We start from the raw sequence: 13316 nt of genomic DNA, 5'->3' as shown, positions 1-13316 counted from the left end.
TTATCCATCGTTTCCCGTTACACCTCATTCCATCAACAGCTGTCGTCAACGACATACACTGATCCAAACGAAAAAAACAAAATCGAACTCAACAAGTGAATGCATGTTTCACTGTGTGAGAGAGAAACAGAAGATTGGCATAAGTGTTTTGGTCAAAACTTTCGTCTGTGATTGATCAATTCAATGATATCAATTCAATCATATATCTCTTTAGATTATGATGTTTTCGTCAAAACTTGATTTTGTTTTGTAGCTCTAATTTCTAAATAATACCTATCGACATTCAACAACTACGATTTAAAGGTCCATTGCTCATCTATCGTCAACTTTCCCTCTCTCTTCTCGTTCCGACATGAGCTTCCCGGAGTTCAGGTTGCTGGCGATGGTGGCCATCGTCTTCGCCGGAGCCATGGAAATTTCTCACGCATATGACCGGCCTCCGCCGCGGGAGGATCTCTTCGTATCACTCGCCGAAGATGCTGATTCGACCACTCCACAACAAGTACTAAATTACTACTTCTATCATTTCCCTAATTTCATCATCGAAAGAGAATATTATAATAAACGCCGTAATAACAGATTCATGTGTCGTTGGTTGGTGAAGACAGAATGAGAATTTCATGGATTACCGATGAACATACTCCAGCCATGGTAAACTACGGTACATCTCCGGGGAAATACGAACGTTCTGCTAACGGGACCATTTCGTCCTACGAGTATATAAATTACACCTCCGGTGAAATACACGACGTCGTAATAGGTCCATTGGATCCAAACACCATGTATTATTACTCTTTCGCCCCTGGTTCAACCCCTGAATACTCTTTCAAGACTCCTCCGGCTCAATTTCCGATCAAATTTGCTATTTCAGGTTACACAATTCTTACATCTTGTTTCGTCCTTCTGCAACTTGTGTTGTTTTGGGAATTAATTGAAAGTTTAAACGCATGCAGGTGATCTTGGACAAACCGAATGGACGAAAACGACGCTTGAACACATCTCACAAGCAAACTACGACGTGTTTCTGCTACCCGGAGATTTATGTTACGCGGATATGGTGCAACCCATCTGGGACTCATTCGGCCGGCTGGTGGAGCCGCTAGCGAGCAAACGGCCATGGATGGTGACACAAGGCAACCACGAGATGGAGATAATTCCGGCCACTCACCCAACTCCGTTCACTTCCTACAACGCCAGGTGGCATATGCCGTTCGAGGAGAGCGGGTCCACGTCGAATTTGTATTACTCTTTTGAGGTCTCCGGTGTCCACGTCATCATGTTGGGTTCCTACACCGATTTTGGACCTGGGTCGAACCAATATCGATGGTTAGAGTCTGATTTGAAGAAGGTTGACCGGAGCAAAACACCATGGCTCATCGTGATTATTCATGCTCCATGGTATAACTCAAATGTTGATCATCAAGGGGAGAAACAGTCGGTCGATATGAAGGAATCTATGGAGGGATTGCTTTATGAAGCTCGTGTTGATGTCGTTTTTGCAGGACATGTTCATGCTTATGAGCGCTTTGTAAGCCAACTAGATCTAAACCCTGAAATTATCGTTTTCTATCGATAAACAAACTGATCATGTATGTCACTTGTTATAAATACTTGCAGATTAGGGTTTACAATCAAAATAGTGATGATTGTGCCCCGGTTCATATCACAATCGGGGATGGAGGCAACCGTGGACGCTCTGCTGGGAAGTGAGTTGACTCAAGTAAAAATGTCGTCTTTTTTTCAACACACGTGTTTAAATATTGACAATTTATGAAACATGTTTTGTAGGTACGAAGAACCACAACCAACGATATCGGTATTTAGGGAAGTCAGTTTTGGGCATGGGCGACTTGAGATAGTGAATTCCAGTTATGCCAAGTGGTCGTGGCATAGAAATGACGACGATATATCAGTTCAATCCGATTCAATCTGGTTAAAAAACCTTGCTTCTGATCCAGCTTGTAATAAGTTGGAAATATAATATCTTTATGTTTTCATACCCAAAATGGATACTAAATAAAATAAACTACTATATTCTAATAGAAGAATATGATCGTATATCCTTTTATTTGACATTCGTTATGAGCATTTTGGTTTCAATACATTCTAAAAAGGATAAAACTATAAATTAGATGTTAACATAAAAACTTCTATGAAATAAAAATGATAATAAATTTCATACGTAATTCATTGGATAATAAGTTCATCATAAAGCGACTCCACTTCTAGGTCACTGTTAGACCAGACTTTGATCCTTAATCGTCTTTCCCAGTAAGTTGCTTCATGTTGACATGTAGTTTAGCCTATAATAGATGATTGTTCAATAAAATATATTAATAAAGTGTTTAATAATAATAATAATAATAATAATAATAATAATAATAATAATAATAATAATAATAATTATTGATACAAGCATATATCTTAATTAACATGTAATATGATTTGAGTTCACTTTTCAAACTAACAAATTTTAAGCTTTGACTATTTGATTAATATGTGAAGATAACAATGTTTTAGGTGTAGAATATTATTTTATAAACTAAAAACACTTCTCCATAAAATGTCCTGTTTGGGGAATTTTCAATCTACATCTTGAGTTATTGGAACACATCGAAATGGTTGTATATCACTACAAGAAATACAGCTATTAGCGACGACACTAATATCGACGATATGAACATTTAGCGACGACCAAGATCCATGTCGCCACTAAAGGGCCATGACACGGATCCGCCCTTTCACGTTCTAGTAAATTAAAAATGTTCGATCATGTTTCTAATCCAACGGTTGAGGTACTCGTGGAACGCACAAAGGCAATACCGGCGACACAAGTCGTCGCTAAATGTCGAATAAATTGCGCGACAATAATTCCCTCCGAAGTGTCGCCGCTATTGATAGAGGTCACCGTTAAAACCCCAATTGTTGCCGGTAAAAGTGTCACCGCTAAAGGTCGACGAAGTTAACCCAAAAAAATTGACGTCTTTTCCTTTTCTCTTATGTTCGCTTCTATCGTTGCTGCTGCGTTTTTTCTTTGCATCTTCTTCGTCAATTCGCAAGCATCGTTGTTAGGCAAAACCGAGATTAAGGAATTCCGGCCACATAGAAGAAGATATTGGCGGGCAAGTAGAGATAGACCGGTGAGGACGAATTTCCGGCGACAATAAGTATTTCCAGCTTAGTTTCCTTTTCCTTTTCTCTTGTAACATCAATTTTTAGCATATTTTAGTGATTAATTGCAAAAAATTGTCAATTTTAGTTTTTGATTGAGTTTCCCAGCCACCATCGACAACTACCACCACTACTACACTATTTCTTTGATTTCCGCCACCACATGTTCTATTTACTTCTATTTATTGTGAAATTTGAGTTTCATTGCAAAATATGTGTAGTTGTATAAATTAGGTGAAAATTGGCATATGTATGTGTAACGTTTGGTTCCCGGTATGTATTTAATTTATAATTTATTCATTTTCACAGAGCAAATCGACGAGTTGGAAGCCACAAACTCGTCAAGTAGAGATTGTCAGAACTACGTGATTTAAGTGACTTACTCGAAGAGTTGAGAGGCCTCAACTCGACGAGTAGATCGGCTGGGATGAAACCTTAATTTACAGGGTTTTGCACCCTATTTAAAGGACTTAATCTTTTCCCTCAGCCTCTCATCAGCCTTCCTGAAACCCTAAATCACATTGTGAGCTCCTTGGTGATAAACTTGAAGTTTTGAGTGGATTTGTGTGTGTTTTTGTGCTTGGTAAAGGAGTTGGAAGAACTAGAAGTCATCGAGTTGGAGGAGAAGCATTCGATCTGGGATTTCGTCCGTCTTTGGCAGCTTTCTGAGGTAAAAAGTCCTTAACTTAATGATTCGTAGCTTAGATGCCTTTTCGTTTTGCTTTATGGGTCTTTTTGGCCCCATTGTGGGAAACATGGTAACCTTCATAGATCATATACTAAGGATTCCCATTTCCATTGATATTTGGACCTTAGAATCATGAAAAGGGTCTTAAACTCATTCTTGTCCAAGAAAAGACCGTGTCCATGGAAGTAGGTTGCTATATCTCAAGTTTGGGTCCGTTTGAGGCATGTAAAGCCATCAAGTTGTCAACTTTACAGAAATAGGTTATGGAAACAATATGGATATGTATTCTGGAACCTTAGATCTGAGGAAATGGCTGAATAGACTAGAAATGCAAGGGACTCGGCGAGTTCATAGAGGAACTCGACGAGTTTGGTCGAACATTCCCGATTTTGTTCATGGAACTCGGTAAGTCCACAAGGGAACTTGATGAGTTGTACTAGGAAGTCCCGTTTCTATTGAGAATGAGTAATTCGGCGAGTTAGAGGAAAACTCGACGAGCTAGATCGCGATTTCATGATTCTGATTCATGAGAACTCAACGAGTTGAGTCAACTCGGAGCGTTGACTTTGACTTTGACTTGACCAGAGTTGACCTTAAGGGTTATGAGTATGGAATGGTATCTAAGGGTTCTTTTGGTTCAAGGAGTGAGTAGAGCTGATTTCGGGCATAGACGTTTCAGCTATCATCCGACAATAAGGGGAGTTTCCTCCTGGTTTGAACGAGTCGAAGGCACCAAGGCCGACCCGTACATGTTATATGTATTGATTAGTAGCTAAGTGCGGGCAGGGCCCATATCTCATAAATAGCTTAGTGTGAGTGTGACAACCCGAAACTCTTTCTGTTTCCGTTACGCGATTTCCGTTAATAAAATTTCGAATTAGTTAACTTTTCCGTCAAACTTTTTGGTTTGGAAAATAATATAGTTATATTTAATTAAATTATTTGCGTGTCGGAAACAAAAATTGCATGGAAACCCGAATATCTCGAAAAATCAAACATTTCCGGTCTAAGTGAGATTACGACCGTAAACGTGTTTATGGCCGTAAACTCGTTTACGACCGTAAACCTGTTTACGGTTAGTAAAGAGTGTACCCCCACCTCACCCCTATAAATACGATACCTCCACCTTCATTAGAACATTTCTGGCCAAAAACTCTCTCTTTCTCTCTCTAAGAACCTTGACCGTAAACACCTCAAAACGCCTTCAAACTTCAGAAATCATCGAGAAACCACGTTTGGAGTCACTTTGGAACGTCTGGAAACGACTATCTCTTCGAAATCAGCACTAGTGTTCTTGAGTTTACGGTCAGCCTTCAGAAACCGTAAACTCTGTTCTTGAGTTTACGGTCAGCCTTCAGAAACCATAAACTCTGTTCTTTGGTTTACGGTCAACCTTTAGAAACTGTAAACTCACCGAGCCTTCAGAAACCGTAAACTCACCAAGCCTTCAGAAACCGTAAACACCTTTTAAGTGGTGCTTTTGGCTGAAAACCCACTTTCATCGATTCGATCGAGTCCCGGTAACATTCCTCAACCGAATACAAGTGTGATTATGACACTCTATTTATCGAAATCGCTAATTTAGATATATAAACGTATTTATTTGATAATAGGATTTCGTTAAGTGCCACGTGCAACAACTTGGGAGTCTTCATTTCAGTCAACAACTCCACGCAACAACTGTGAGTTCATACCCCTACATTTTTCCGCATTTTTAATGTTATCAGGGGGGGGGGGGGGGGAATACAAGCTAAGCATAAACATTTTCTTTAATATACATAAAACTTATGCAAATCTCATACTTTAAATCCCTTTTGTACTATGCTGAGCATAAGGGACATTTTCACAAAAAATGCATAGTTTTTCCGGACACGCTATTCGCTACGTTATACATGCAAACTATAATCGGTGTAGTTTGGGATTTCTCTAAAACTTATCAGGCATAGAAACTTTCACTACTAAACATATGCATTGGAACAGAAACCGTTTACAGTTTACATCACTGCTTCATCGTGATTTTCATAACTGTAATTATCACTATATATGCTATACATATGGATTTTCACTACGGTAGAACGCTATTGCACTACATGTAAACTAGATTGTACGATACTGTGAGGCGCTACCACACTACTGTACCCTTAGGTGTACATGGATAAATCCTACCACTATATAACTAGAGTCTCGTGGATGGAGAACGTGAGATTTTTTAATAGATCTATTCAGGACTGACAATCCCACATCTGGACTGCTAGCTACAGTCAGGCGGGCACGCCTGAGATGTACAAATGTCATTTCACTCAATGCCTGAAGAACGTTGGAAAGGTCACTAGTCATATCAAGCATGGTTATACGACTCACATTACGTATAAATCACCTTTAGTTTACCAACCCGACTTTCTTCAGCAGTTTTATTTATACCAAATAGAACTAAACACACTATGCATACTGGCCGAGCCAGGGTCTTCAAAACCGAATCATTTATGCTACGGTTTTACATATTAAATACCTATGCTTCATGATTAGCTTTAGCTAGTCACATGAGGTAGTATTTTCGCATATCACTACGGTTTTTCAGAAACGAACATGCATGGTTGTATACGAAATCGATAACGCTATGTTTTTTACTAAAGAAAATATCGTATTTTCTGGAAATTACACAAACATTTCGGGTCGTTCATCAATAAGTTTTCATTACAAATTACTGCTTATGAACTCACCAACTTTATGCTGATATTTTTCAAACTGCTTGTATTCTCAGGAAATCAGTAGACAGGTACTTGCTGGATTTTCGAGGAACTGAAGCATTAAGAGTTTTTAAGTTTTTACTATGCGAAACTATTGGATGTAATTCAAACTAAATTTCAAACAAATGTAAACGTTTTTTTACTAAAGTATTCAATGTAATGGTTGTGTTGCTATGATTGTTGTTATTCATTGGTTGTGATGCTATACATGACGTCCTCCGCCCCGAAACGTTTCCACCATCGGTTTCGGGGTGTGACAGATTGGTATCAGAGCCCATGTTTATAGCGAACTAGTATACCGAACCTTACGTGGTATACAACTATAAACACTAAGGGGCCAAAGTGCTCTACACTAAAAGTATACTTTCAAAATATAAGTATTTTTTATAAGAAGTATACGGGCATGCATACATAACAGGATTCGTATCACTAGTAGAGCAGAACAAAAGTATTTGGATGTTGGAACGCTACGGTTAAACATGGGCAATTATGTAATCATGTCTAGGGTGAAGATAGCCTGATCAACTATATTCAGTCGAGACATGACCAACATGTGTTTGGGAGTGACTGTGGTGCTACAGCATGCCTAAAACTTACCATAATCATCTCACATAAAATACTATAGGAGTAATTTCGCTAGAACCAAACTTAGTACACAGATTCACTCTAAGTATTGGTACCTTTCCTTCCTTAAAGCGATAACTTACTTGTGTTAGTAACCTTTCTATGATTATCGCTCGGTAGAATACTTTCATTATCAGGATGAGATATATTTTATTCTTTTATATATCTCGCAGACTTACCATCATCTTCTTCCCGATTGTTTCTAGAACAAGATGCCTCCCCGACCAAGACCCATCAAAAGGAACAACAACACTCCGTCACCACCACCACCTCCTCAGTTCGACCCTGTCATGTTCCAGGCAGCAGTTACCGCCGCCGTGACAACATAAATGGCACAAGTGAACGCTGGTGGGGCTGGAGGTGGAACCGAACCACAGAGACAAGATGGAAGTCAGGGACATCAAAAAGAGTGTTCCTACAAGGACTTCATGACTGCGAAACCCAAGTCCTTCAATGGAAATGGAGGTGTCATCGCCCTGACGTGGTGGTTCGAGAAGATGGAATCCATCTTCGAAATTTGCGTCTGTTCTGAAGCCAACAAGGTGAAGTTCGCCGCCTGCACCTTCACCGACAGAGCCTTAACCTAGTGAAATGGTCGAGTCAAAACCATAACCCTGCCAGTGGCAAATGCCATGGGTTGGGAAAGACTGAAGGAGCTCATGCTCGCGGAGTACTGCCCAAGGGGCGAAGTGCAAAAGTTGGAACACGAACTCTGGAACTTGAAGATGAAGGGTTCCGACATCGCTGCCTACACTGCGATATTTTGTGATCTGGCTCTTCTCTGTCTGGGAATGGTCACCTCGGAACGCAAGAAAATCGAAAGGTACATCTGGGGACTGATGCAACCCACCAAAGGAAATGTCTTGGCTGCTAGGCCGACTACATTTGAAAGCGCCAAGGATCTGGCACAGACTCTGATTAATCATGGAATCGATCTGGATGAAGTGGCAGTTGTCGCCAAGCTACCCAAGGAAAGCGGTGGGAAGAAGAAGAAGTCTGGCAACAAACAAAAGGGTTAGTCTTCGCAAGAGCCCTCCAAGAAAGAACAAATAGTAGCAGTTCATGCTACTACTGCTCCTGCTGCTGCTCCCACTGCTGTTCCAACCACCCAATCTCCTATGGGTAGTTATGCTGGAAAGCTACCCCTGTACAACAATTGTAACTTCCATCATCACAGGCCCTGCCGTGAGTTGATCTGCAATAACTGTGGGAAAAGGGGACACACAGTTCGATACTGCAAGACACCGGCTCAACCAACCAAACAGGCTCCGGGAGCGGTCGCTGGTCAAACTTGTTATGGATGTGGAGAGGCTGGGCACTTCAGGAGAAACTGTCCCAAGGCAACAACTGATGGCAACACAAGGAGAGTTCTGGTGATGGGCCAGGAAGAAGCAGTTGCTGATCCTACCGTTGTTACGGGTACGTTCCTCCTTGACAACTCTTATGCATGCATTCTCTTCGATTCTAGTGCGGAGAGGATTTTTGTTAGTCATTCATTTAAACATCTAATCAAGTGTAAATCCCAATCTTTAACCGAAACATTTACCATCGAGATGGCTAACGGAAATAAGGAGAGCACTAACGACGTATTCATAGGCTGCACTCTTACTCTAGACAATTATTTGTCTCCCATCGACCTTATGCATGTGTCCATCAAGAGCTTCGACGTTATTATCGGCATGGACTGGTTAAGCTCCAATCATGCTGATATTCTTTGCTTCGAGAAAGCTATCCGCCTCAATCTTCCTTCTGGCGAAACCCTTATGATTTATGGTGATAAGCTCAGTTCGAACCTCCGTATCATTTCGTGCATCAAAGCTCAGAAATATCTGCGGAAGGAGTGCCATGCATTCCTAGCTCATGTTGTCCACGAAACAAGAAAAGTTAGAGACCTCGAGAGCATCCCTGAAGTCCGTAACTTTCCTGATGTCTTCCCTGAAGATCTCCCAGGAATCCCTCCCGAGCGTCAAGCGGAGTTCTGTATCGGCTTGATCCCCAGAGCTACTCCTGTAACTAAATCTCCATACCGTTTAGCGCCAGCGGAGATGAAAGAATTATCCAGTTAGCTCAATGAGCTGATCAGCAAAGGATTCATAAGGCCGAGTTCCTCACCCTGGGGAGCTCCGATCTTATTCATGAAAAAGAAAGATGGATCCTTTCGGATGTGCATTGACTACCCAGAGTTGAATAAACTGACCATCAAGAACCGTTATCCCTTACCCAGGATCAACAATCTCTTCGACCAACTACAGGGAGCCAGTTATTTCTCAAAGATCGATCTAAGATCAGGGTACCGTCAGTTGCGAATTCATGAGAATGATGTGCCCAAAACAGCATTCTGAACTCGCTATGGACACTACGAGTTCGTAGTAATGCCCTTTGGTCTAACTAATGCAACGACAACATTCATGGACCTGATGAATCGGGTGTGCCGCCCTTTCTTAGACAAGTTTGTGATTGTGTTCATCGACAACATACTTATCTATTTGCGGAGTGAGGACGACCATAAACAACACTTAAGGCAGGTGTTGGAAACTTTAAGGTTAGAAAAGCTATACGTGAAATTTTCGAAGTGCGAATTCTGGATCAGGAAGGTGAATTTCCTTGGACACATGATTAGCAAGGAAGGGATACACGTTGACCCATCTAAGATCAAAGCGATTAAGAATTGGTCTGCACCAAAGACACCCACAGAAATCCGGCAATTCTTGGGTCTCACGGGCTATTATCGCAGGTTCATCCAGAACTTCTCCAGAAACGCTAAGCCTTTAACTACCCTGACGCAAAAGGGGTAACCTTTAGTTAGGGAGCCAAGCAAGACACTGCATTTCAAACATTGAATCAGGCCCTGTGCAGCGCACCTATCTTGTCCCTGCCCGAAGGGACGGAAGACTTCGTGTTCTACTGTGATGCATCCAATCAGGGCCTAGGCTGTGTGCTCATGCAACGAGGAAAGGTTATCGCCTATGCCTCGAGACAATTGAAAACACACAAGGTCAATTACACAACTCATGATTTGGAGTTGGGAGCAGTTGTCTTTACGTTAAAGATCTGGACACATTATCTCTATGGAACCAAGTGCACTATCTTTACCGACCATAAGAGCTTACAACACGTCTTTGATCAGAAGGAGTTAAACATGAGACAACGATGATGGATCGAGCTACTCAGTTACTACGAGTGCGAAATTCGCTATCATCCCGGCAAGGACAATGTGGTAGCAGACGCCCTCAGTAGAAAAGAGTATTCAGGGCGTAAGGTAAAGGCACTAACAATGACCATCAATTCCCAACTGTCCGCGTAGATCAGAGAGGCTCAGCTGGAAGCCTTAAAACCAGAGAGCATGCCAGGTGAAGCCTTGAGAGGAATGGAAAAGAATCTAGAGATCAAGGGAGACGGAGTCTATTATTTCATGGACCGAATCTTGACCCCAAAGTTCGGTGGTTACAGAGAGGTTGTCATGAATGAGGCTCACACGACTAAATACTCCATTCACCCAGGTTCGGATAAGATGTATCTGGATCTCAAACCGCTCTATGGGTGGCCAAACATGAAAGCGGAGATTGCAACCTTCGTGGGCAAGTGCTTAACTTGCGCCAAGGTGAATGTGGAATATTAGAAGCCCTCAGGTCTACTTCAGCAGCCGGAAATACCTGAATGGAAGTGGGAAAGGATAACCATGGATTTTATCACTAAGTTACCCAGATCTCCGAATGGGCACGATGCCATCTGGGTAATTTTCGATCGGTTGACGAAGTCCGCCCACTTCCTGCCAATCAAAGAAAGCTTCAAGATGGAGAGACTCACACGGATCTACCTTCAAGAGATAGTTCGCCTTCATGGTGTACTTGCATCCATTATCTTCGATCAAGATAGCAGGTTTACATCGAGGTTTTGGCAGTCTTTGCAGAAGGCTCTTGGAACTAAGTTGGATATGAGCACGGCTTATCATCCGCAAACTAATGGACAGAGTGAAAGAACAATTCAGACCTTGGAAGATATGTTGAGAGCCTGCGTCATTGACTTCGGCGCATCATGGTACACTCATCTTCCTTTGGTTGAGTTTTCCTACAACAACAGCTACCATACCAACATTAAGGTTGCGCCGTTTGAAGCCCTTTATGGCCGCAAGTGAAGATCCCCTCTGATTTGTACTGAGGTGGGCGACACGCAGCTAGTGTAACACTCGTGTTTCTAGCCTAGGCATTTATATTGAGTTGATAGTCTAGGTTAACCTTTGTAACTCATTTTGAAGAAATGAAAAGGAATTATGTGAATATTATGTGAATTATGTGTTTTATGCTTAATTATTAGGGCTTAATTAATTAAGAATAAAAATAGGCGTCAAAATTAAAGTGTGAGATAAGCCCGATATCTTTACATAAAGTTGTAGTGGTCGAAACAAGGATTTCAGGCATATAAAGAATACCAAAATCCGAGTTATAACGAAGAAGTTATGACCTGTCGAAGTTTCGCTACAAAACCGGCACGGTGCTGAATGTTGTAAAAAGTGAGTTTTCGATAAACTACTTTTTAGCCTTAGTAATCTAAACGAAAGTCGTAGTATTCGTTAAACCAAGAAGTTCGATAAAAAGAACGCCCAAATCTGACTTCGTATGAGGAAGTTATGATTTTTCGAAATTTCAGCTTAGCAGTAGACAGCTAAAAACTCGAATTTTAGATCGAGCGATTTTTAGCCGACACAACCTAAACGAGAATTGAAGGTCTCGTCATTAGCATCATAACAGTAAAAAGTCTGACGAAAACGGACGTCGGATGAAGAAGTTATGAATTTTTAACGGATTTGCTGTCCCGGTCTGTTAAAAATAATAATATAAAATTTAAAGTCAAAATTAGCCAACGAAGTCTAAATGGAAGTTGTGGAGCGTAATTTTAGCTACGCGCGCATATAAAGAACGTCAAAAACGGAGCTCGTATGCGAAAGTTATGGATTTTAGAAGTTTTGGCACGAAAATCGAGAAAATTCGCATAGTCACACTATGCCACGTCACCCTCGCCTCGCATGCGCCACGTGTCCTGCTGAGTCACCAGGCTGCTGAGTCATGCGAAGCCACGTGTCGGATCCTGATTCGACCGAGGAGGAGGCCCAATCCGAAGCAGCCAGCTCTCCGTCCGAGCCTCGCAATTCCTGCCGCGTGTTCCGAGCCTCGCATAGCCTAGCTCCGAACCTCGCAGGTGCACCAGTAGACTCCGGTCCACTTAGAAGCTACCAGCGATCCCTCACAGGTACGACCCATGTGCGAGCCATGCGCAGCCTCGTGCGAGCCATCCCCCTCTGCGAGCTTCGGATCTGCGACGCGTGTCTACCTCCTGACCATCCAATCAGAAGCCTCGCCCCTATAAATAGAAGGGTGCGAGACCTCCCAGGTAATTTTGGAATTTTGCCATATTTAACCCCTAAACCCATATTTTCTTCATCTTAACATCCCGCAAAGCCCCGGTATCGATTGTAAAGCCCGGAATACTCCACGAAGTGCCCGAGAAGCCCGGAAAATTTATCTTTTCGGTTTCGAAGCCCGACTTTTGCAGAGCCCGGTTTCTCAATAAAACTACCGGTTTTATTAGAAACGATTGTTTTAGGAAACGAATTGCTGCCCAATTTTCATCAAAACATGTGAGTGTGTAGTTACTTTCAATTTACACATAGATATGAAGTATTTACCTTGAAATACGTGTTACGTGTAAATATGTTAATTGTTTATTCGAGGTGACTGTTGAATTGATGTTTTATACAAGTTTTAAACTGTATATGCTTTTTATCTACAAAATGTGTTGGGTAGAACATGGGTAGATGTAATAGTTGTTGTGTGATAAAATGAAATAATGAGAGGCCTCGTTATAGATGTTATTGATGATCTAGTCATCTAGCGGAGTATAGATGATGACCACAGACTATTCTAGACAGTCCAGTGGAACACTAGCAGGCTCGCAACCTATAGGTGTTTATTCGAACTGTGTGTTTATTTGAACCGTGTGCTCACCAGATGTACTCCATCCCCCACATGGTTGCCTTTAGGAAATTTATTGCTGAGGAATCCCCTTGGCAGTAGTGTCCATCCCGATGA

General features: G+C 41.6%; 1 protein-coding gene across 2 annotated transcripts; it reads left to right on the top strand.

Annotated features, from left to right (window-relative positions):
- The first annotated feature begins 281 nt into the window (after positions 1 to 281).
- On the top strand, positions 282 to 2075 carry LOC145089576 (putative purple acid phosphatase 20). 2 transcript variants are annotated; one of them, XM_079027999.1, is made up of 5 exons: positions 282 to 502; positions 580 to 871; positions 954 to 1528; positions 1618 to 1706; positions 1789 to 2075. In XM_079027999.1, the coding sequence occupies exons 1-5, from the start codon at positions 353 to 355 to the stop codon at positions 1979 to 1981; spliced, it is 1299 nt and encodes a 432-aa protein (XP_078884125.1). In that variant the 5' UTR covers positions 282 to 352; the 3' UTR covers positions 1982 to 2075. The 2 variants fall into 2 exon arrangements, with proteins under 2 accessions (XP_078884125.1, XP_078884130.1); XM_079028004.1 differs by having other exon boundaries at positions 392 to 502; positions 605 to 871.
- The last annotated feature ends 11241 nt before the right edge of the window (positions 2076 to 13316 follow it).

Source organism: Lactuca serriola, chromosome 1, assembly GCF_051521515.1.
Source record: "Lactuca serriola cultivar US96UC23 chromosome 1, Lser_US96UC23_V15, whole genome shotgun sequence".
NCBI classification, from domain to species: domain Eukaryota; kingdom Viridiplantae; phylum Streptophyta; class Magnoliopsida; order Asterales; family Asteraceae; genus Lactuca; species Lactuca serriola.
This window is presented reverse-complemented; position numbering and strand designations above follow the sequence as displayed.

What these genes read in the sequence shown, in the direction of transcription:
- LOC145089576 (XM_079027999.1), top strand. Translation starts at nt 353, where the DNA reads ATGAGCTTCCCGGAGTTCAGGTTGCTGGCGATGGTGGCCATCGTCTTC. An exon ending in GATCAAATTTGCTATTTCAG is followed by an intron (nt 872 to 953) that starts GTTACACAATTC and finishes AAACGCATGCAG; the next exon opens with GTGATCTTGGACAAACCGAA. An exon ending in CGTGGACGCTCTGCTGGGAA is followed by an intron (nt 1,707 to 1,788) that starts GTGAGTTGACTC and finishes CATGTTTTGTAG; the next exon opens with GTACGAAGAACCACAACCAA.